This window comes from Schistocerca americana, chromosome 4 (assembly GCF_021461395.2).
Source record: "Schistocerca americana isolate TAMUIC-IGC-003095 chromosome 4, iqSchAmer2.1, whole genome shotgun sequence".
NCBI classification, from domain to species: Eukaryota; Metazoa; Arthropoda; class Insecta; order Orthoptera; family Acrididae; genus Schistocerca; species Schistocerca americana.
In genome coordinates this window covers 199,347,239-199,373,786 of record NC_060122.1, presented here as the reverse complement: position 1 = coordinate 199,373,786, position 26,548 = coordinate 199,347,239, and the positions used below count along the sequence as shown (strand labels likewise).

Sequence of the window (26,548 nt, the reverse complement as noted above, 5' to 3'; positions counted from 1 at the left end):
CACAGGAAGAGTGTAGACACAGCAACAATCGCTATTTTAATTGTAAATTGTTACAGCTATATTGGGAAAGAACAAGAGCTCCTAGTGCTAGTAGAAAGAATTGAAGCTCAAATTGTTACAGGAAATAAAAGCTGGCAACACTAGAGATAATTTCAGCTGAAATTTTTATAAAGCACCTAATGGTGTTCAGAGAAGATAGATTAAATACAGTTGGTGGTGGAGATTTGTTGATGTTAGAAGTAGTTCATCTTGTTGTGAATTGAAGAAGGTATGTCATTTGAGTTACTATGGATAGAGGTTACACTTGACAACTTTGATAAATTAATAATTGATTCCTTTTGCTGACACCTGACTGAAATGATACAAGTGCTGAAAGGTTCAAAGAAAACTTGAGTCTCATTTCAAACAGGTACCCAATTCATAAAATTATAGTTGGTGATGACTTCAATGTGTTGATGAAAATACATGTTTAAAATTAAACTTAGGCATAAAATGTCATCTGAAATTGTACCAAATGCTTTCTCTGAAAATGATGTTGAACAATTATTTTTGGAGCCCACTTGAAGTGTAAATGGTTGCAAAAACGTACTTGATCTCTTAGCAACAAATAATCGTGAACAAATGAGGAATACCATGATGGATACAGGGACTATTGACCACAGGATCTTTGTAGAGAGAATAAATACTGTAATACCCAAATCCACCAAAAATACATGCAAAACATATATGTTTAAAGCGATGCAGATAAAAATTTGCCTGACGCCTTCCTAAGTGCCAGTGTTCACTCCTTCCAAACTAACTATGTAAGCGCAGACCAGATGTGGCTTAAAGTCAAAGAAGAAATATCAGCAGCAATTGAGAGATTTATACCCAATAAAGAGATATAACTGATCCCCCAAGGTACAGCAGTTAATGTCATAGCTTTGGAAACATGATGTTGTTGTATAATGAAGATTTTCTGGATCATGTCATCTTTGACGATTAATCAATATTTCACTTGAGTGCAAATGTGAACACACATAATGTGCACATCGGGGATCAGAAAATTTTCACGGGATGGTACAGGTGTAGCAAGACTCCCCTAAATTGAAGATTTTTTGTGCCCAGTCTCAGCCTCCCCCCATGAACCATGGACCTTGCCATTGGTGGGGAGGCTTGCATGCTCAGTGATACAGATAGCGTACTGTAGGTGCAACCACAACTGAGGGGTATCTGTTGAGAGGCCAGACAAACATGTGGTTTCTGAAGAGGGGCTGCAGCCTTTTCAGTAGTTGCAGGGGCAACAGTCTGGGTGATTGACTAATCTGGGCTTGTAACACTAACCAAAATGGCCTTGCTGTGCTGGTACTGTGAACGGCTGAAAGCAAGGGGAAACTACAGCCGTAATTTTTCCCGAGTGCATGCAGCTTTACTTTGTGGTTAAATGATGGGTAAAATATTCCAGAGGTAAAATAGTACTACATTCGGCTCCCCAGGCGGGAACAACTCAGGAGGACATTATCAGAAGAAAGAAAACTGGCGTTCTATGGATCGGAGTATGGAATGTCAGATCCCTTAATTGGGCAGATAGATTAGAAAATTTAAAAATGGAAATGGATAGAATGAAGTTAGGTATAGTGGGAATTGGTGAAGTTCGGTGGCAGGAGGAACAAAACTTCTGGTCAGGTGAATACAGGGTTATAAATACAAAATCAAATAGGGGTAATGGAGGAGCAGGTTTAATAATGAATTTAAAAAAATAGGAGTGTGGGTAAGCTACCACAAACACCATAGTGAACGCATTATTGTGGCCAAGATAGTCACGAAGCCCACGCCTACCACAGTAGTGCAAGTTTATATGCCGTCTAGCTCCACAGATGACAAAGATATTGATGAAATATATGCTGAGATAAAAGAAATTATTTAGATCGTGAAGGGAGACGGAAATTTAATAGTCATGGGAGATTGGAATTCGATAGTAGGAAAAGGAAGAGAAGGAAGTATAGTTGGTGAATATGGAACGGGGGTAAGGAATGAAAGAGGAAGCTGCCTGGTAGAATTTTGCACGGAGCATAACTTAATCATAGCTACATTTGGCTCAAGAAGCATGAAAAAAGGTTGTATACATGGATGAGGCCTGGAGATTCTGGAACGTTTCAGAGAGATTATATAATGATAAGACAGAGATTTAGCAACCACATTTTAAACTGTAAGACATTTCCATGGACAGATGTGGACACAGACCACAATCCATTGGTTATAAACTGTAGATTAAAATTGAAGAAACTGCAAAAAGTGGAAATTTAAGGAGATGGGACCTGGATAAACCGACAGAACCAGAGGTTGTAGAGAGTTTCAGGGAGAGCATTAGGGAATGATTGACAGGACTGGGGGAAAGAAATAAAGTAGAAGAAGAATGGGTAACTTTGAGGGATGAAATAGTGAAGGCAGCAGAGGATCAAGTAGGTAAAAAGAAAAGGGCTAGTAGAAATCTTCGGGTAACAGAAGATATATTGAATTTAATTGATGAAAGGAGAAAATATAAAAATGCAGTAAATGAAGTAGGCATAAAGGAATACATAGTCTCATAAATGAGATTGAAAGGAAGTGCAAAGTGGTTAAGCGGGGATGGCTAGAGGACAAATGTAAGGATGTAGAGACATATCTCACTAGGGGTGAGATAGATACTGCCTACAGGAAAATTAAAGAGACCTTCGGAGAAAAGAGAACCACTTGTATGAATATCAAGAGCTCAGATGGAAACCCAGTTATAAGCAAAGAAGGGAAAGCAGAAAGGTGGAAGGAGTATATAGTGTCTATATAAGGGCAATGTACTTGAGGACAATATTATGGAAATGGAAGAGGATGTAGATGAAGATGAAATGGGAGATACGATACTGCATGAAGAGTTTTATAGAGCACTGAAAGACCTAAGTCAAAACAAGGCCCCGGGAGTAGACAACATTCCATTAGAACTACTTACGGCCTAGGGAGAGCCAGTCCTGACAAAACTCTACCATCTGGTGAGCACGATGTATGAGACAGGCGAAATACCCTCAGACTTCAAGAAGAATATAATAATTCCAATCCCAAAGAAAGCAGGTGTTGACAGATGTGAAAATTACCAAACGATCAGTTTAATAAGTCACAGCTACAAAATGCTAATGCGAATTCTTTACAGATGAATGGAAAAACTGGTAGAAGCCGACCTTGGGGAAGATCAGTTTGGATTCCGTAGAAATGTTGGAAGACGTGAGGCAATACTGACCTTACGACTTATCATAGAAGAAAGATTAAGGAAAGGCAAACCTACGTTTCTAGCATTTGTAGACTTAGCGAAAGCTTTTGACAATGTTGACTGGAATACTCTCTTTCAAATTCTAAAGGTGGCAGGGGTAAAATACAGGGAGCGAAAGGCTATTTGCAATTTGTACAGAAACCAGATGGCAGTTATAAGAGTCTAGAGACATGAAAGGGAAGCAGTGGTTGGGAAGGGAGTGAGACAGGGTTGTAGCCTTTCCCCGATGTTATTCAATCTGTATATTGAGCAAGCAGTAAAGGAAACAAAAGAAAAATTCAGAGTAGGTATTAAAATCTATGGAGAAGAAATAAAAACTTTGAGGCTCGCCGATGATATTGTAATTCTGTCAGAGACAGCAAAGGACTTGGAAGAGCAGTTGAATGGAATGGACATTGTCTGGGAAGGAGGATGTAAGATGAACATCAACAAAAGCAAAGTGAGTATAATGGAATGTAGTCGATTTAAGTTGGGTGATGTTGAGGGAATTAGATTAGGAAATCAGACACTAAAAGTAGTAAATGAGTTCTGCTATTTGGAGAGCAAAATAACTGATGATGGTTGAAGTAGAGAGTATATAAAATAGACTGGCAATGGCAAGGAAAGTATTTCTGAAGAAGATAAATTTGTTAACATCGAGTATAGATTTAAATATCAAGATGTCATTTCTTAAAGTATTTGTATGGAGTGTAGCCATGTATGGAAGTGAAACATGGACGATAAATAGTTTGGACAAGAAGAGAATAGAAACTTTCGAAATGTGGTGCTACAGAAGAATGCTGAAGATTAGATGGGTAGATTACATAACTAATGAGGAGGTATTGAATAGAATTGGGGAGAAGAGAATTTTGTGGCACAACTCTACTAGAAGAAGGGATCAGTCGGTGGACATGATCTGAGGCATCAAGGGATCACCAATTTAGTATTGGAAGGCAGCATGGAGGGTAAGTCATAGAGAGCGACCAAGAGATGAATACACTAAGAAGATTCAGAAGGATGTAGGTTGCAGGAGGTACTGCGAGATGAAAAAGCTTGCACGGGATAGAGTAGCATGGAGATCTGCATTGAACCATTCTCTGGACTGAAGACCACAACAACAACAACATTTGAGCCTTCCTTTTTTGGTGAAGCAACTGCAGCTGGAGTTTCTTACCTCAATCCAGTAGAACTATGGCTCTTTCTACAACTGGAAGAAGCTGAATCATAAAACTTTATTTGGTACCAGGGTGGTATGCCACCTCAGTGTACGATTGGTTAAACGACGGCGTACCCAACCACTGGATTAGTCAGATGGGGCCAGAAGGCAGAGCTTGTTTTGCACAGGCTCCTCGTGCACCTGATGTGATTCTATTTGATTTTTACATTCAGGTCATAAAGGACCTTGGGCATGTGCCTCTGCTACCAGCTGATATGCCCAACTTAAGAAACGGGATTGAAGCAGTTGTTGCAACAGTTACTCCAGATACTTTGATCATGGTATAGGAAGAACTCGTCTATTGGCTCTGTGTATGCAGTGTGACAGATGGAGTCCATATTGAACACTTGCAAGGAAAACTGTGTGAGCTGCTGTTTCAGTTGATGTATTATTTGTAATTGCAAGTTGAATGTAATAAATGCAACAAAGCTTTAAAACTTTGATACTCATTTTGACACACCCATTATTTGCTGCACTGGAACATCATAAGTAAACCTGATATACCAAATATTGTTAATTATATGATTATGTGTTTTGTGACTTTTATATTATTATTTATGTTGACTGTGTTGATTATGTAGTATCATTTAGTAACTTCTTTAAATATAAATTAATTGTGGCGATGTGCCCTATATCACATGTACAAACAGTGTAGTACAGGAGTTGGACAAAAATAGAGAAACACCAAAAAGAAACCACATTATGATGCATACTACAGCGTGGGAAAACTATTGGTGTGCAAAACAGTTTCCAGTCATCTCAGAATGGATAAATACAGTTCTCGTATGGTATACAAGCGATTCTTATACCATTCTTCCTGCTAAACAGTGGCAACTTATGGTAATGATGATGGAGGTGGATACCAATCTTGTATTATTCTCTCCAAAGTAGATGACAAAGGCTCAGTTATATTGAAATCTGGAGACCGGTGGCCAGGGGAGAGCAAAAATTCATCCTTGTGCTCACAAACCAGTCATGGATGATGTGAGTTACATGCACATGGGTCCCGTCATCTTGGAACACAGCATCATCATTGGGAAACAAATATTGCTCCATAGGATGGACCGGATCAGCCAGAATGGTCTATCAATCATTGACAGTAATGAGACTGTGGAGAGTAATTAAGGTGACCACGGAATACCATGATATGGCTCCCCAAATCATTGTCATACGCCCACCACATTTTTCTCTTTGCATGTAAACTCAGCCAGAAGTTGGAAACAGCATGATACAAAACATATATGATCAAGTGACTTTCTTGCATTTCCCACAGTCCAAGTTTTATGACTCCAGCACCATGTTTTCCTATAACAGACATCTGCATAACTGATGAGCGGTTGTATAATTCTAGCTTACCATGTAGTTCGCTGCTTATGGTCCTCCCTTTGTTTTGTTGTGTGTTTACAAAGTTTTTGAATGTGACATTCAGTTCTGTAGTGACTTTTGCAGTTGTCCTCTTTATTTTCATCACAACCCTCTTCAGTGACCTTCTGTTATGATCACTCAATACACTCATTCTTCCGTGTTATGATTCAGTGGGTGACGTTTTTACACTTTCTGTGTATGCAGTATACATCTTCGATGTAGTGGCTCTTGAAACAGCAAAAACGTCAGCTGCATTGTTTAGGGTACCCACTAAATGAGCACCAACAAGTGGCCCACTTTTGAATTCACTTTGCTCCGTATAATGCATCCACAACTACACACGTCACGGATTGAGATAATGCACATCTGGCTCTCAGTGAATACCAGAAGTATTGGATTGTCAGTATCCTGCCAGAGCTTTCCTTTCTGTATTTATACTGGCACATTTCATAGTAGATTTTTAGTTATCGGACGAAAACCATTAGACTTTTTTTAAGAAATAATTAAATTTCTTGTATGACTTCGGTAAACATTTTTTCCGTTGTTCATTTAGTAAATTTACTCTGATAGTGTGACTTCATCAGAATTTATAATTATTTAAAGTAATATTTTCTTCTCCTCCTTAGTTACATCTGGTTGGTAGAGCTTCTTTACTGCTGTCATTTAGCCACCATGAAATAATTTATTATGGTGCTCTCATACATTTTGTGAAAGACCTTTGTATTTAGATATAAACCATACATTACTGTTGCACTATGTTGTTCTATTCTTGTCGGGGAACAAAGCAAAGCTGTGTATCAGCATTACATATTGTACCGTGGGGGCGTCAGGATGTGTAAGTTTGCAGAAGATTTTGAAAGCTGTTCCGCTATTTGACATGACATTTGAGAAATAGTGAGTTTCGCAGTATCTGTGTACTTTCCATATTTTTGAACATTTGCTTCGTATTCATCATTGTCTAACAGATTGAGGATCCCCTCATCTGGTTTAGTGAACTGGCCCAAAACATTGTAGTCTCGCTTTATAGCATTTACAATCCATGAGTTCTGCAGCATCTGACACCCTTTCAACTACTGTGACAAAGTCCAGAATGATCACTCTTTCTCTCATGTTTCTCCCCTTTAGGGCATATAATTATGCTTCCAAATTGTAGCCCACCTTATCCAATCTGCCATATTATTTGGAAATGTATGGCAGTGTTGGCATGCAATTAGCTGTTCTTAAATCGGGATTATGGGAGGATCACTGCCCTGAGTAATGCAATAAATAACTTTCAAATCCAACCTTAGTTAGTACAGCAAACAGCCAACAGGTGGGAGTGACAGCCATATGTGTGTTATTTCATTCCGTATAGTGGAGATGCTGAGTCACAATAGGCACAACAAAAAGATTCACACAATTATAGCTTTCGGCCTATCGTGACTCAGCATCTCCACTATGTTGTGAGTACCAACTTTCCCTCTCTAATATTGTTACATTCCATCCTGGATTTTCCATTGTTTGATTATTTCATTCTATGACATGTTCAGCTGTGAATGCATTATGTGTGAGCTAAGTGAATTTGAAAGTGGGCCAATTGTTAGTGCTCATATAGTGGGTACCTCATAACCAATGCAGCTGAATTTTTTTTTTTTTTTTTTTTGTGTGTGTTTCAAGAGGCACTACATTGAAGATTTATACTGCATGCATAGAAAGTGTAAAAACATGACCCATTGAACCACAACATGGAAGAACGAGTGTATTGAGTAATCATGACCGAAGGCCACTGAAGAGGCTTGTGATGCAAAAATAAGAGGATAGCTGCAAAAGTCACTTCAGAACTGAATGTCACATTCAAAAACTTTGTAAGCATCAAACAGCACAAAGTGAGGTCCACAAGTAGGGAACTACACGGCGAGCTGCAATTATACAACTGCTCATCAGTTATGCAGGTGTCTGTGACAGGAAAACGTGGTGCTGAAGTTATAAAACCTAGACTGTTGGAAATGCAAAAAGTCACTTGGTCATATATGTTTTATATCATGCTATTTCCAACTTCTGGCTGAGTTTACATCCCAAAAGACAAGTGTGGTGGGGGGCTGGCAATGATTTGGGCTGCCATATCATGGTATTCCATGGGCACCTTGACTACTCTCCAACGTCTCATTACTATCAATGATTTATCCAATCGTAAAATATTTGTTTCCCAATGGTGGTGATGTGTTAAAAGATGACAGGACCCCTGTCACAGCATCCAGAACTGGTTTGTGAGCACAAGGACGAATTGTTGCTCTCCCCTGGCCACCAGTCTCCAGAATTCAATATAAATGAGCCTTTGTCTTCTAATTTGGAGAGAATAATGCAAGATCGGTACCCACCTCCATCGTCGTCGTCATCATCATCATCATCATCATCATCATCATCGTAAGTTTCCACTGTTTAGCAGGAAGAATGGTATAAGAATCACTTGTGTACCAAACAAGAACTATATTTATACATTATGAGATGGCAGGAAGCTGTATTCCTTAACGACTTTCATACGCTGTAGCAGGCATGGTAATGTGTTTGTTTTTGGTGATTTTCTATTTCTGTGCAACTCCTTCACTACAATGTTTGTACATGTGATATAGGTTACATCACCACAATTAATTTATATTTAAAGTAGTTATTAAGTGAGACTACATTATCAAGACAATCAACATAAGTAATATAAAAATCACATAACACATAACCACATAATTAACAATATTTGGTAAATCAGGTTTTGCTTATTATGACATTCCAGTGCAGTGAATACTGGGTGTTTCCAAATGAATATCAGGATTTTAAAGCTATGTGGCATTTATTACATTCAACATACAATTATAAAGAATACATCAACTGAAGGAGTAACCCAAACAGTTTTCCTCACAAGTGTTCAATATACGAGCACTATTGTCCCACGGCATACGTCGAGTCATTAGGTGGGTTCTTCCTATACTTTGATCTAAATTATTTATATTATGTTTCTCTCTTCTGTTCAACACTTCTTGTATGTAGTGAGTAACAATTTATCATTATTCACATTGTTATTTCACTCCAGATTTTTCCTTATTTTGGGTGTTTACCTTGAGCAATGGCTTAAACAACCATAATTCTGTAGTTCATCAAAATTAGTGCATTGCCTGGACTTTTTGTTACTCTTATGATCAGGAACTTTAAGCCGTCATTTTCCCTACTGTTCTCTTGCTAGCCAAATACTGGCAATGGATATTTCTTATATTTGACATGAAATTTTGACAAGACCATGGCCAGCTTCTTATCCAGATTCGAGATTGTGTTCTATTTCTGTTGAACTTGTTGCCTATAAACTTCAAAGTTGTTTTTTTTTCCAATGTGAATGAGTCATGGCAATTTTTGGTTAGTTATATTTGATGATATCTTACACAGTATTTTCAGTTCTAATGCTTTTTCTCTATCACAATTTTTTTATTTTCATTGTCAGTGTAACATTATTATTAAATATCTTTTATAAAGGTTTCGTATCTTTATTTCCTAACTTGTTGACTATTAGGTAAGGTATATGCTGGATTTAATAATGTGATAATATAATTTAAAACAAAAACACTGTATCATCTTGATGTATGCATTTTTATAGAATGTAATTCTAAATCATCAAGTTAAAAAAAGGTGATTTTAATGTATAGTGATAGTAATAATGTAAAAATATGTTCAGTGTGGAGTATGTATTAGGTACAAACTAATCTACCCACAAAAAATACTTTGTGGATAATTATCAGTTTTGTGTGTCATGTAAAATTTAGTATGACATGTTTTTAAACTCACAGACTCAGTTGTATTGAAAATGTTGATTTTAGAATCCTGCCTTCCCGTGGAAAAATCTCTGCAGTCCTACACACTTATCAGAATTTATTCACACGTGTCTCATCAGCTGAAGAAAGTTATGACATGAAAGTAAATATTTTTTCGTGATTCAGACTGTGATCAAAAGAATCAAATTTTATGTGACTTGCAATGCAATTAAACACCTTTCTTAATTTCTTTGGGAAACTATAGAATTGTTGTACACATAAACTTCTGGGGTAAAATTAATATGAAAGTCTTGTTGTCAGTATATCATTGACAAGCTCAATGTATATTTGACGGAATACTCACTGACTGTAAATCTTGAGCAAATTTTTTTCCCTACTTCATTTAAATATGTCTTCATTATCTTCATAAAGAAAGTTTTTTCTTTTTTTTTCCTTTCAGGACATAGCCATGATGATGATGATTATGAAGAAGATGAGGAGCAAGAAGAAGTAGTAGTCAGATACAAACGCCAGGCGGAGCAATACGAATACACACCCACAAAGACAAGATGTCCATTGCTTCTAGTTGCAGATTACCGTTTTTATCAGGAAATGGGAGGCAGTAATACAAAGACTACAATAAATTATTTGGTTTGTTTTTACAGACTAATATAGTCATAGAAATGCATATTTTAGGAGTGAATTATGTTTAAGAAATATTTGTTAGATGATACAGAAGAACTGTATTAACATTATCTAATCCCCTTCATTATTATGAGATGCCAGAATTGAACTTTATTTGTGCCATTTCAGTAAAGAACACATTCTGGGGCCATTAATAAGATATACACTGTTATCTGTAGACATTATGTAGGGTAAAGCTGTTGTTGACCTGCAGGTCTGAACACCTTGCACCCCATTAGAAATGATTCAGTTGGAGATGATAAACTCTTGTCTTCCTCCAACCTTTTAATTATTTTCCTCAATTATATGTTGCGTTTTCCATTCTGGAGACCTTTTTTTTTTTTTTAAAAAAAATGTGCTTTACATTGAATTCTCTGAATATTTTGTCATATTAGATGATGAAAAAATATAGTCAAGATATTCTTTTATGGAAACTTTAATGGAAAAATCACTAGCACATTAGTGTGTAGGGTCAGATTTTATTTCAGCTCTGTTGTCCTCTAACTTTCTGCAACGTATTTAATATTATTGAGATCAGTAATGAATAAAAGCTTGTTCTTATTTTACTTTTATTTCACAGAAATGCTAGCCAAATGTTATACAATTAACAATTTATATTTTATGGCATAAGCATGTAGTAATCACAGAAATTTGTAACATTTGTAACAGAAACAGTATGTAAGGATAGATACTACCCACCACATAGATGAGGCATTGAGGGGCATACAGGCATATTGAAAAAGACTGCTAGATAAAATTCAGCTATCGGACTAAGTCCTTCGAAAGTCGTAGAAAACAAAATTCATACACATTCACACAAGCGCAGCTTGCAACCACATTATTGCTGTCATCTACAGGCACTGAGGCCAGCTGCGAATGCATCTGAAATGAGCAGCAATCTTTGCTGGAGTGAGTAGTTGGGGTACAGAAGAGGTGCTGGGTGGGGAGCAGTGCAGGTGTGGGTGGGGAAAAGTGCCAGTGCTGCATATGGGAGCATACAGGTATATGGTGGGGACAGGACAGTGAGCTGCAAGATGCAGCATTGGTAGGCTGTGCTGAGGGGTTGGAGTTGCAGGCAGGGTCAAATGGGTAGAGAGAGAAGTAGAGAAGGCACAGGATGTGAAGCAATCATTGAAATCAAGCACTTTGTGTTGCGCAAATTGCTCAGCAACTGGGTGGTCCAGCTGTCTCCTGACCGTTGACGGTGGCCATTTGTACAGACAGACAGCATGTTAATTGCCATGCCCATGTAGAATGCAGCACAGTGGTTGCAACTAAGTTTGTAGATCACAGTGACTGTGCGTTTGATGAGATAGGAGACACCTGTGACAGGACGGCAGTAGGTGGTAGTGGGTGAATGCAAGGGACATGTGTAGCATCAGTCTATTGCATGGATAAGAGCCGTGAGCCAAGGGGTTGTCTGCTTCTGTTGAAGAACTTAGACCAATAGCTGAATTTTATCTAACAATCTTTTCCACTGTGCCTGTCTGCCACTCAATGCCTCCTTGTATGCGATGAATAACATGTAGCCTTTCGTATTGTTGCCATCCCATCCAGACTTTTCCATTGTTTAACTTTTGTAATAAAAATTCATGGTGAAGACTGGTAGAAACAGTCCCTTTCCTTTGCATGGCAGGCGCTGGCTGCATTTTATGCACTCTGTATTGGTTCTGCCATTGACAAGTTTGTTGTGACAAAATATCAGCCACTATGGGCTTATTGTCCAGACCTGGTTTTGGATGAGGTTCGTATATGTTTGCCTCTTTTGAGATACCTAGCTCATCGTCTAACACTGACTCACATTCTCCTGCCCTCCTCCTTCTGTCTGGATAAATCAAATGAGGCTCTGTCAAAGACACCTTAAATTTAAGATGATTCATGATGCTCATTTTCACAGTCTGGTTTTCACCACAATAGTTTCTCTACAAAAACCAGCAAAGGGCCACTGAAAGATACATTATTTACAGTAAACACTGGAAGTATGCCTCACAGATCAGAATCTTCTAACAGGGAAGTAATCTGATATTCTGTTAGACCTGAATGTAACATAGCTAATGTGAATCTAAAGTTTCACACAAAAAAAAATGCATGAAAAATAGTGATAGAGTTAGCACATGACAGTGTCCATTCAAGACCAAAGTTGTGCAGTAAACACCTAACTCACACAGTCATGTTAGCACAAACTTAACACAAAATTACTACGCATAGACATGGCATTACTAATAATTGTTGACAGTACAACATTATATTATCCTTTCCAACCAACCACACCATGAAAGTGTGAATTCGGGTGGAAAGGACTAAAATGACCTACAGTTTCACATGAAATGCATACCACACTGTAATGTTGCATTTTTACTAAGAGTTCTTCCTGTGGGGCAGCCATAACTTTGCAAGTCAATTTTTCAGAATGAAGAAATTGCACAACAGTTGCTGAATTAACTATCTTTTATTGCATCCATGATGTATTTCAAAACACTTAAAGTTCCATCTGGTGTAAACTATAATAATTAAAATACAGGGCGTTTCAAAAAGAAAGAGCAGATTTCAAACATTTATTTCTCAAAAACTACAAATGATAGAAACACAATTCCAACGGTCATTCACTCAATATGAGTACCAAATGTTACACAACAAATATCAAAACTGTACCTCAATATGAGCACCATTTGTTACACGACAAATATCAAACCGGTATCTCATTTCTTGCCACACACGACGCAACTGGTCTTTAGTTACCGAATTCACGGCCGCAACAATTCGATGTCGTACCTCTTGAAGAGTAGCGGGCATAGGTGGGACATAAACACAGTCCTTTATGTACCCCCACAAATAAAAATCGCAGGGAGTAAGGTCTGGTGACCTGGGAGGCCACAGACGATGACATTGATCTTGTGCTCCTGCTCTTCCAATCCACCGTCCTGGTATGGTGTTATTTAGGTACCGTCGTACAGGTTCAGAGAAGTGTGGTGGGGCGCCATCTTGCATGAAGATGAAGTGATTTGAATCTTCCTGAAGTTGAGGAAATAGCCAGTTTTCTAACATGTCCAGGTAAATGGTTCCTGTGATAGTTTTCTCCATGAAAAAGAAAGGTCCATAAACTTTGTTTACCGAAATTGCACAAAAGACGTTAACCTTTGGTGAGTCTCTTTCATGTTGAATAACGTCCCTCGGAGTTTCACTCGCCCAAATTCGTACGTTATGCCGATTAACTTTACCAGAAATGTGAAACGTTGATTCATCTGAAAAAATTAATCGTTCGGCAAAATTGTCCTCTTCCATGTCCTGTAGAATTGCAGTTGAAAATTCGAACCTTTTGTTGTGGTCGTCAGGACGCAATGCTTGCAATAACTGCAGTTTGTACGGCTTCATGTGCAGACGGTTACTCAGAACGCGCCATACCGTTGTTTTAGACATGTTTAGTTCGTGACTTGCCCGTGCCGTGGATTTTCTAGGGCTCCTTTCGTAAGCTGCACGGACACGCTCGACATTTTCATCCGATGTGCGTGGACGACCCGTGCTTTTTCGCTTGCAGATGCAACCATCTTCTACGAATCTGTGATGCCACTCATAAATTTGCTTATGACGAGGCGGCTGTTTGTTGAATTGACGGCGGAATGCACGTTGCACACCAACAATGGACTCTAACTTTGCAAATTGCAGCACACAAAATGATCGTTCCTGTGGTGTCGTCGCCATTTTCCTACAAACAAACGCCAGCGCCACTGCGGATTTGCATGGAACTTCTGCGCAGACCATTGAAAAACTTTGAACCTTTCTCTGACAAGAAACGTTTGAATTGTGTTTCTATCATTTGTAGTTTTTGAGAAATAAATGTTTGAAATCTGCTCTTTCTTTTTGAAACGCCCTGTATTGTGTTACAAGACAATGGAAGATGATCCTCAAGCTTTTTAAAAAAAGTCAGTTAAAATTTCTAAAATAAAATAAGAGAGAACAGGACATCACTTACAAAAAAAACCACTTAACCATATGAGGTCATCCTCGCCCTAATGCGGTTATTGAACAAAAGGGGTAAAAAGGGGGGAGCTTGAAAAATCCCAAAAACCGATGATTTTTCTGAAACTGGATGTTTATGCAGTAAAAAATTGTCAATTCAGCAACTATTGTGCAGTTTCTTCATTTTACAAAAGTTGCATTATTACATATATGAAAGAAGCAGAGGTGAAAGAAGCAATTAGTGTCAAAAAATTAGTAGTCTGACACTTTCCACTAAGCCACAAAGCTACAGATTTTACACAGTAAACAGCAGTATTTAACAGAATAATTTTGGTGTGGCATGCATGGCCAGTTGTACGAATATTTATAGTATTGAAAGACGATGGAATACCAACAATATGGGAAGGGTAGATCGCTACTCACCACATGGAGGAGGCGTTAAGTTTCAGATAGTCACAACAAAAAAGAATACTAGTATCCCCTTTTGTTGTGCCTGTCAGCAACTCTATGCCCCCTCAATGTGATGAACAGCAATCTAGCCTTTCCATGTTGTTGCTATAGAAATATTTAATGTGATACCAAATATCTGGATTTTAAAAAAATATTTAATGGAATTAGTCAGTTGTAGAAAATCATAATTTCTTTGTTGCAGTTATAACAACCAGGGATTCTTTTTTCCAGATTAGCTTGATAGATAGAGTTCATAAGATTTACAATGACACAACATGGCATGACCGCCAAGAAAATGATGGCTTCAAGGGCATGGGATTTGTAATAAAGAAGATAGTTGTCCATAGCGAACCTACCAGAGTGCGTGGTGGAGAAGCTCATTACAATATGGTTAGAGAGAAATGGGATGTCCGGAATTTATTGGAGGTACGTAGTTAGTTTTAGTGTTCGTCTTTAATATCGAATAGTGGATTCATATTTTTTTACTGCAGTGTCAGTCATAGAATGTGGCACATACATGTTGCTTCATATTTTGAAATGATAGTTTAACTTATAATGCAACATGTGATGTTCAGCATGCTTTGCCGTGTAAAATTAGCATGGAAAGTTATAGCTATGTGATTACAGATTTTTCTGTGTTCTCTAAATTTTGAACAGTGTCATGATTTGGACCTTGGTGTCATTATTACCTTAACCAGGTGTCTTAATACCTGGGAAGAAGGAATGTACTTTTCATGATAGAGGAAACTTTTTATGTTTATACGAGGAGTGTTCAAAAGAAAAGGTATGAAACAGCACTGTGTTTATAATTGAAGTCTTTATTCAAAAGTAATTAACACAGGCCTGAGCACAACTATCCCACTGTTTCACGAGGATTCCATGTTTCCAAAATACTTGTGTCTGTGACAGAAGTCAGTCATCCATTGTGTCCTTCAATTTGTCATCCGTGTTGAAGCCCTTCACTTTGAGATGTTTTTTTAGGTGGACCATAGACATGGAAGTCACAGGGCAACATGTCCCGGTTGTAGGGCGGATGCTCCCACTTCAACTTGACCATTATACTTTGTGTGACCTCAGAGACATGTGGACATACTTCATCATGGAGGGTAATAACTCCCTCCATGAGCAGCCCAGGCCATTTGCTCTTGATGGACTTGCATGGTGTACGAAGTGTCCCACAGTACGTGTCACTATTTATGGTTTTGCCATGCTTGAGGAATTCAATGAGTATCGGACCTTGTATGTCAAAAAAGACTGTGAGCATCACCTTGCCTGCTGAGGGTACAGCTTTGAATTTTTTAGGGGGAGGTGACAAATGTGCAACCAAGCTGCACACTACATTCATGGCCTTAGATGTCTCGCTTTGTTATCCCAAAGCCACACATGGAAATTTCAACCAGTTTGGTTGTTACAGGGTTTCGTGCCTTTTCATTTGAACACTCCTTATATTTTTGTTTACATTTATTTAATAGCACTTGTTGTTTATAATTCTGTGGTATTGACTGAGAGCTTCATAATTTTAGTGTCAGTCATGAAATGAATGGTAGGTAACTTCTACCATCATAACGGAACCCAATGGCCAGATGGCTGCCAGCTTATATCCAAATCAGAGTTGATTTCTTTCTTAACCAGTGAATAGTTTTTAATGTGCACTAGCTTCCAAATACTATGGATAAGGCAAAAATGTAATCATAAATATGGGAACCATGAAGCAGTTTACATGACAATTGAGTTCGTTGTTTCTACAGCAGTCCTAAATAAAAACACCATGCGCCAGTCAGTTGCACTGTAATATTCTTGTCATCTATATATAAACAGGCAACTAAATATTTCAGAATAGAACAGCAATTGATGTTGTAAAACTGAGAGAAGGCAACAGACATAGCCAGCATGGTAGAACAGTTTGATTAAAAAAAAACTGTATTGAGAGCTGTATGCAGACTGGAGGCTGGTCAGATTTAGGCAGGTGGCCAGGCAATTGAATTTTCATCCTTTTTTTGTTAATAGACTATGACCACAACTTGTAACCACCGACTTAACATCCAAAAGATCTGCACAACAAGTGGCAGTGATTTACACGTGCCAGTGACTTTTGGCTATTATATTCTCAAGTGGCCATGGCCACACTGCAACAACGGCTTCCTCTTACAGAAGATTCTAGAGGTGACTTCATCAGCTGCTAAGCATATGTGGCCTCAAGAAGGTAGTATATACAGTGATGAGTCAAAACTGAATACCACCTGGTGGTTTTGATGGCACATGACATGTTAAGGAAAGTCTATAAGTGAAGCAGAAGTGAGTGGGGAATCATTCTAGTGATAGTAAGGGTCTCAAATGCGGAAATCCACTAAGATAAGGGACTTTGACAAAGGGCAGTGTGTTTTGACCTGGAACCTGGGAATAAACATCTCAGAAATGGTGAAGCTGACAAGCTGTTTGCATGCTACTGTTGTGAGCATGTATGGAAAGTGGGTGTCAGATGGTAAAACTGGCAGTAGGTGGTCAGAGGCTTGCTACTGTGTAAAGTAGAAGAAGTGATAATTTGTGACAAATACAATGACGTAGTACAAAGCCAGTGTAAGTGCAAGTGCACACCATTCAGTGCACATTGTTCACATAGGACTCCGCACAGAAGAGCCATACGTGTTCGCATGTTGTCCAGCAACGTTGTCAGTTACCTTTGCAATGGACATGGAATCATCAAGCCTGGACCTGATCAGTAGAAATGAGTCACCTGATCGGTTGAATCATGATTTTTGTTACATCATGTCGATGGTCATGCCCTGATATGCCATCATCCAGACAAATAGCTGCTGCTTAAAAAGGCACCTCGCCACAAATGCAGTCTTTTGGGGGCGGCATCATGCTATAGAGAACATTCACCAGGGCTTCCATGGGGCTTGTGGTAGTAAGCAAAGGCATCATGACAGCAATGGACTAAGGGTAGTAAGCAAAGGCATCATGAGAGCAATGGACTATGTGAACATTACACTAGCCGAAAAAATTTCACTTTTTTCCGTAACTGGCATGAAAACAGCTAATCTTTATGTTTTCAGGCATGCTGATAGCGAAAATGTTATTGAAAATATAAGTTTAGCTCTTATTTCAAAGTTATGATAACTTTACATTATTGCCTATATAAGCTTATGCTTTTGTGCTATCCCTTGGAGGAATGTCAGAGAAGGCGCAACCGCTTTGCCTGTTGGTGATTCCCTGTTTAGCGCCCGGCAGTAATCAGCTGACACTGATGCACTCCACTTTCCATGGCATCTCATTTCCATGTCTGAAATTTGCTGGTAGAAATGTTCTCATGCTCATAGGTTACAGCACCACAGTTGTGAGGAAAGAAGTCGAAGTGGGAATCTAGGGAATGGGACTTCAAGGACATGGTGTACCCCAGTCTATCGTAGCAGTGCAGAAGATTTGCTACAAGATCCTTTCAGTTTTCTGCCCTCTTATTTCCTAGAAGGTTTGTTGACACTTGGACAAAGGCATCCCAAGCTAACTTTTCATCACCGGTCAGGATGATGTTGAAATGCTCTTATTTGCACAGTATGTGTATCCAGGAACTGACAAAAATTTCCTCTTTTATTTTCACCTCACTAAGACTTAGACATTTCTTGTGCAAATAGATAAATGCTTCCCCAGTTTTGTCCATGGCCTTAATGAAGTTTTTCAATAGGTCAATTTTATGTGAAGAACTTGGAGGCTTATGTTCTTTGTTTTAACAAATGCTTCATGCATAAGATTGTGAGATGCTGGTTCAAGTGATCAATGCTTAGGCAAGTTTGTCTCTTTATAATAAAGTGCTTTGGTGCAGCTATCCCAGAGGCGTAGGAAGCAACAGAATTTGGTGTAGCTGTATTGTAGCCCAAGTAAGACACAAACAGTTTAGCTTTATCTTTCAGCTGTTCTAGATCTCTCTCTAGGTCATTAAGGTCACATTGTGTTATTTTGTGAATCTCTGTACATTAATCATTACACACAAAATTGAAGAACTGGGTTTTAAAGGTGATGGTGCAGCATTAATTTCACTACCACCCTCGTCACTGTTACAATCAGGTGGGACAGGAACAGACCAGTCCGTCTCCATGAGGTAGTGGTCTCATGGCCAGCAGTATGTTAGGATATGTCAAGAAAGACGGTTCCTTCTAGGAAATACCATGTGTTAATGGAGTAACAATCATTTACTTGGTTTGATGGTTCTCATCAGATGATGGGTGTTGCAAAACCTGTGGAAGATCTTTTATGATTTGGCCACGAACGCAACATACATGAGGAGCCCAGGGCTTGTCCTGCTCCCTGATTTAATAGCAATAGTACAGTCTGTACACCTTCCTCTTACATAGCATTAGTGGCCTCCTTTGTGATTGCAGTGTGGTCTGTCCACAAATATACCAGAAATTGTCAGAACTACTTACCCATGTGTGAGGCAAATTCAATCACATGAATTACAGTAACCACATGCAATGATTACACTTCAGTAACACATTCTTATTGCAGCGCGGAAACACAACACAGCTTGTAACAGACTGAAACTATGCTTAAAAGAAACATGCTCCACTCCTCCCTTTCTCTTCTTCATCCTCTTCCCCTTCCCCTTGTTGCTAAGGGCCCAGGCTAAAAATAGCAACAAAATACACATAGCTATTATTGCCAGAAACTTCATCACTCTGTCTACCATCAGCTGGATTTTGAAACCTTACCATTAAGGGATTGGCCGTGAATGCTAATAAAATATAATTGTAATTAATAGCACTCGTCTTTAAATTAGGAACAAGAGCTAATTCAAGTTGTTATTGTCATTTTCATTATCAGCATGGTCAGCATAGTTAACAAATATTTATTTCATCCCAGTTACATTTTCACTATTGGCCAGTGTTGTTATTACGAGTCACCTCTATCTCTGCATGCTTGATGTCTTCCTCGATGACAAAGGCAGGCTCCAGCAGGATAACTGCCTGTGTCACAAAGCCAGTAATGTATAGAAACAAAAAAGTTTTGTGTAGAGAAACATATAGAAGCATTTGCCTGTGAGCTTAAATTAAATAAAGGCACATTTATAATTGTAACTGTATATAGGTCCCCATCAGGAAATTTTCATCTATTTCTGAAAAATTTGGACTCCTTGTTGTGCTATCTGTCAGACAGGGGGAAGCAAATTATTATTTGTGGGGACTTCAATGTAGATTCTCTGAAAGAGGGTAATAGGAAAAATGACCTTGAAGTATTACTCTGTTCTTTCAATTTGACACCCGTTATTGATTTTCCTACTCGGGTGGTAAAGGATAGCAGCTCACTGATAGATAACTTCTTTATAGACCAAGATAAGTTTAACCAGATAAATGCTCAGCCTGTTGAGAATGGTCTTTCTGATCATGGTGCACAGCTAGTTACAATATATGACATAGCTCCATTCAGCAATACTAAACAGTCCTCCAAAGTAGTACGTTCAGTCAATGATTTAACAATTGCAAATTTCAGGGAAAGCCTACAGCAGTTAGACTGGGATGAGGTGTACCGTGAACCTGATGCCAATTTAAAATATAATTAATTTCATGACATTTTTGTAAATGCATTTGAAAACTGCTTCCCCAAGAAAATAGTTAAATATACTCGTAAGAAACCTTGTAACAAACCATGGCTTACTAAGGGTATAAAAATATCTTGTAACCGGAAAAGGGAAATGTATCTGACAGCAAGAAAGAGTAGTGACCCAGAAACTATCAAAAATTATAAAAACTACTGTGTTATATTAAGAAAAGTTATTAAAAAATCCAGGAGTATGTGTATCATGTCTGAAATCAGCAACTCTGATAATAAAATTAAAACAATTTGGAATATTATTAAAAGAGAAACAGGTCAACCAAGAGCAGAGGAAGACAGAATTACCATCAAATTGAATGAAAACTTTACGAACAAAAAGTCAGAAGTTGAAAATATTTTTAATAATCATTTTCTAAATGTTGTGGATATAGTAGGATCCAGGTGTTCATTAGAAGATGCTAGGCTGTTAATGGAAGAGGCCATACCTATGCAATTTGATACAATTGAAATCTCACCCACTTCTCCCTCTGAAATTAGGAAAATAATAAACTTGCTTAAAAGCAAAAACTCACATGGAATTGATGGCATTTCCAGCAAAATACTAAAAGCTTGTTCTCAACAGATAAGTAAGATTCTCAGCCACCTGTGTAATAGCTCTCTGGAACAGGGCATTTTCCCTGATAGACTGAAATATGCTATTGTTATACCTTTGCATAAAAATGGGGATAGATCTGATGTCAACAATTACCGTCCAATCTCCCTTCTAACAGCTTTATCCAAACTTTTTGAGAAAGTAATGTATTCAAGAGTAGCTTCACATATCTGTAAAAATGAAGTACTAACAAAATGTCAGTTTGGTTTCCAGAAAGGTTTTTCAACAGAAAATGCCATATATGCTTTCACCAGTCAAATTCTGAATGATCTGAATAACCGAACACCACCCATTGGGATTTTTTGTGATCTCTCAAAGGCTTTTGATTGTGTAAATCATGAAATTCTGCTAGACAAGCTCAAGTATTGTGGCATGAGTGGGACAGTGCACAAATGGTTTAATTCGTACCTAACTGGAAGAGTGCAGAAAGTTGAAATAAGTAGTTCTCGTAACATGCAAAGATCAGCACATTCTTCAAACTGGGGAACTATCAAGAATGGGGTTCCACAAGGGTCAGTCTTGAGTCCTTTGTTGTTCTTATTATATATTAATGACTTGCCATTCTATATTCATGAAGAGGCAAAGTTAGTTCTCTTTGCTGATGATACAAGTATAGTAATCACACCTGACAAACAAGAATTAACTGATGAAATTGTCAATACTGTCTTTCAGAAAATTACTAAGTGGTTCCTTGTAAACGGACTCTCACTGAATTTTGATAAGACACAGTACATACAGTTCCGTACAGGGAATGGTATGACACCATTAATAAATATAGACCTTAATCAGAAGCATATAGCTAAGGTAGAATATTCCAAATTTTTAGGTGTGTCCATTGATGAGAGATTAAATTGGAAGAAACACATTGATGATCTGCTGAAACGTTTGAGTTCAGCTACTTATGCAATAAGGGTCATTGCAAATTTTGGTGATAAACATCTTAGTAAATTAGCTTACTACGCCTATTTTCACTCATTGCTTTCATATGGCATCATATTTTGGGGGAATTCATCACTGAGGAATAAAGTATTTATTGCACAAAAGCGTGTAATCAGAATAATAGCTGGAGTCCACCCAAGATCATCCTGCAGACATTTATTTAAGGATCTAGGGATATTCACAGTAGCTTCTCAGTATATATACTCTCTTATGAAATTTGTTATTAACAACCAAACCCAATTCAAAAGTAATAGCAGTGTGCATAACTACAATACTAGGAGAAAGGATGATCTTCACTATTCAAGATTAAATCTAACTTTGGGACAGAAAGGGGTGAATTATACTGGCACTAAAGTCTTTGGTCACTTACCAAATAGTATCAAAAGTCTGACAGATAACCAACAAGTATTTAAGAAGAAATTAAAAGAATTTCTGAATGACAACTCCTTCTACTCCATAGAGGAATTTTTAGATATAAATTAAGGAAAAATAAATAAATAAATAAATAAAAATAAAAACAAAAAACAAAAAAAATAAAGTTGTTATATTAACTTAAGTATGTTGTTAAATTAACCTAATTATGTCATGTATTAGAAAATTCGACTCGTTCCACATCATTACGAAATATCGTATTCATGATCCATGGAACTAGTATTAATCTAATCTAATCTAATCTGTGTTGCAATGGTTTGAGGAGCATGATAGTGAACTAATGTTGATGCCTTGGGCCCCAAATTCAACTAAGCTACACGTGATGGAACACATCTGAGATGCTATCGGGCAGCAACTCCACACTCACAAACCATCGTCCCGTAATTTACGGAAATTGTGTAACCTGGTTGTAGACATCTGGCGCCACATACCTCTGGAAATCTAGCAAGGACTTGTCAAAACCATTCTGTGAAGAATCACTTGTGTATTGTGTTCAAAATGTGGACCAGTATGCTATTAAGCAGGTGGTCTTAAAGTTTTGGTTCATCAATGTATATGAGGGAACCAGCATTATGTGAAAGAGAAAAGGTAGAAAATTTCTTCACTTAACATCTTTCTTATCTCAGTGATACATTTAGTTTTTGACATAGTACACTTCTAGATACATGCCCTTTATACCCTCTTTCCAGTGATTAGAATCTAACCCAGAGGTGTGATTCTGGATAGTGTGACTGTTATAAACATTCCATTAGACTTGACATATATCTTGGCCACAAATTTACTTGAATGTAGATGGTAAAGGGGATGCCGAATTTGGTGCACATGTGGAGGTTCCAACAATTCTTACGTCAAATTCTTCTGTTGTCTCATTGCTAAAGCACCTTTGTGAGCATGGGGATTGTCATGATGAGTGACAGTTCTCTTTTTTCAATATGACTGGCATAAGTAACTGACAATTAGGATTTTATTCTCAACAAGATAAGAATAATCCCTTTTTCATCCCAGAAAACCTTAGCTATCAGCAGAGGAAATCTTCTTCTTTTCAGTTGGGTGAGCTCATTGTAAAGATGGAATATTTCATTGAGTGTCACTCCTGTCATCTTCTGGTCTTTTGTGACAGGTTCTGTGTCAACTTGGCTGTGTCAAGTTGTCGTCTTCCCCCACACACTGGATGGAGAGGAGCAGGAAAGGGGGAGAGGGGGGCATCTTCAGTCTTGATGTAGTCATTCGGGCTCCAACTTGATGCCTCACGTGTAACAAGTCACAGCAGTGATAACATTGACCCACACACAATGTTGATCAAAAGTGAATCCATAATATGTTATCTCAAAAATATTTCTTTCGGATGGAGCTACACTGAAAGTTGATCTTCATTTGCATGGTGTTTATGCACATGATGTTTCATGTATTTTGTTTCACCATCAAGTACTGTATAGTCTTTTTATTATATTTATTATTTATTCATTTCACAGTCTAAGGAGCATGTGGAACCATTAGTTAGCGTTGGTCTTCTTAGCTTTCTTATTCTTCTTTTCTTCCCAAAACGTCCTCATCCTTTCACTATGGGCCTGTATTCTTTCTTGTATCCGTGCGTTTTTCAATTTCAGATTCTTTTCTGTCAGGTTTTTCGTTTTGAACTTATGAGAGTTCATTTTCTGTCTGTACACAGTCCGTGTGGTTTCTAGTGGGTCAATACTGAGTTCCGTGGGGTCATTTTGGGTTTCTGTTAGCCAGCGTGCTCTGGTTTGGCGAGTTCCTTTGATGATAAAGAAGATTTTCTTGGTAATTCTAGAGGTGTCCATTCTTGCTAAATGTCTGTAGAATTTCAATCATCTTTTCTGTGCAACTGACGTGAAACATTCAGTCCTTGAGTACAGTTCTTCAGAGCTTTTGAACATCGAGGTACCACCTTGAATCTTGGGTCCAAATATTTTCCTGAGTATTTGCCTTTCCATTTTCTTAATGCCCTTGATGTTGATGGTTAATGATTATGTTTCAGTTGCGTAGAGCACCTCCGGAAGAATGACTGTATGATAGTGGTGAAGTTTGGCTTGGGTGGATAGCAATTTCTTATTGTATTTGTTCCAGGTCATTGTATAAGCTTTACGTAATTTTTATGCTAGTGTTTTGTGAGCCACTTTTCATTGCCAGTGTTGAAGTTTCTCGATGGTGTAGCTATTGCTAGGTCATCAGCAAAAGCAAGGCATTTTATGTTGATTTGTTTGTTCATTGTTCCCATATTTATTCCAGGTATTTCTTTTTCCCATGTCTTGATAATCTTGTCCAGTATCAGATCAAAGATGAGTGGGGACAACCCATCACCCTGTCTCACTCCTGCCCTAATTTGAAAAGGTTCAGAAACTTCTTCCATGAATTTTACTTTGAGGTTGTGTCTGTTGAAGTCTGCTCGATTAATGAAGTAGTTTTGTTGTCTACACCATATTCACGAAGTGTATTGAACAGATTGGTGCGATGAATTGAGTCGTATGTTTTCTTGAAATCTACGAAGCTGACTACTGTGCTGTTCGACTGACAACGTTGCAGTATCATCTTCAGGTTCCAGATCTGTTCTGCGTAGGATCGATGTTGGCAGATAATATGATCTAGATAACAAAACTACTTCATTAATTGAGCAGACTTCAACAGATACCGATCGTATATTCTGTCCGTTGTTCTAATTTGCCGAGAAGAACATGTGAGAGCACTTTGTAAGCAACTGGTACGAGTGAAATGACTTGATAGTCGTTGGGATCAATCTTGTCGCCCTTTTTTTGTAGAGAGTGAATCAAAGCAGTTTTCCAATCTGCTGGTATGACTCCACTTTCCCATATATTTGCAATGATAGTTTTCAGTCTGTCAGTCAAGAGTTCACCTTCAATCTTGAGCATGTCGGCAATTACACCATCTTCCCCTGGTGCTTTGTTGCTTTTGAGATGTGATAAAATGTTTCATATCTCCTCATGCGTAGGTGGAGCTGAATCCTGGTTTGGGGTCGCAACATGAAAGTCAAGTTTGTCTGCTGGTGGTTCACAGTTGTGTAACTCCTCGAAATGCTGTTTCAGGATTTCACAATCTGCCTTTGTGTTCTTTTCAAGTGTTCCGTCAGGGTGCCACAAACAAAGAGAGGGTGGCTTGAAGGTTGCTAGTTCTTCCCTAAATGTCCTATAAGAGTTTCTCATGTTGTTTCTTTTAAAATCATTATCAGTTTCCTCTAATCGTTTGTGATGGTGCGTGTGTTTAATTTGTCTGATGATTTTGGATGTTTTCTTCTGAGTTTTCAAAAAGTTCTGTCAATTCTCCGGTGTTTGATGGCTGTGCCAATAGTCTTTAAATTGTTTTTCAGTAATCAAACATCCTCTCGTGCACCATGGAAATACTCATGGTAGTGTAGTTTGCGTGCTTCAGTAAAACAGGTAGTTGTCCTCCAGGTGCAACCTCATTGGAGGAGTATCTGCAGTCTGTGGAGAAGCCAAATGAGTACATAGTTTCTGAAAAGAGGCAACAGCCATTCAAATATTTTCAGGGATAACAGTCAGGATGATTGGCTGATCTGAGCTTGTAACATTATCCAGTATGGGTTTTCTATGTTAGTACTATGGACAACATAAAGCTAGGTGGATTTATATAGCTTTTCTGTGTGTTTGGTGGTGATATTCTGCTGGGTAAAACATTCTGGAAGTAAAATAGCTCCCCCTTTTTTATTTTGGTCAGGTACTACTCAGGGAGATGCTGTCATCAGAGGAAACAAATTTGGCAGTATACAGTTTAGAGTGTGGAATGTTTCATCCTCCATTTGGGTGGAAATAAGAAGAAGCTTAGAAGAAGAAGAAAAGGAAAAATAATAAATGAATGTTGACAGGGAGTGGGGGGGGGGGGGGGGGGGCAGAAATGAAAGAAGAAGCCACTGGATAGAATTTTGCACACCGTACAATGTAGTCACTGCTAACAATTGGTTTAAAAATCAGAAAGAGCATTGTATTTGTGGAAGAGATCTAGAGATGCCAGAAGGTTTCAGTTAGATTATGTGGTGGTGACAGAAATTTAGAAACCAAATTTTAAACTGCAACTCCTTTCTAAGAGCAAATTTGTATTCTGACCTTAATCTGTTAGTTACAAAATAAAGGTTAAAGCTAAACAAATTGCAATAAGATAGGAAATTAAGGAACTCAGACCTGATTGTTGAGAGTTTTAAAGGAGCCTTTTATTTTGATGTACATGTGAGGACAGTTTCCATAGTGTGGCTGTTAGAATGGACACAGCTGCCTGTGATGCTGAAAACA

General features: G+C 38.1%; 1 protein-coding gene across 1 annotated transcript in view; it reads left to right on the top strand.

Moving 5' to 3' along the window:
• Window positions 1-26,548, top strand: part of LOC124612669 (ADAM 17-like protease) — a 135,748-nt gene that overhangs the window by 85,282 nt on the left and 23,918 nt on the right. Inside the window, exons 6-7 of the mRNA XM_047140994.1 lie at window positions 10,068-10,258; window positions 14,930-15,124. Coding sequence (XP_046996950.1) covers window positions 10,068-10,258; window positions 14,930-15,124 — 386 coding nt within the window. The remainder of the gene's footprint in view (window positions 1-10,067; window positions 10,259-14,929; window positions 15,125-26,548) is intronic.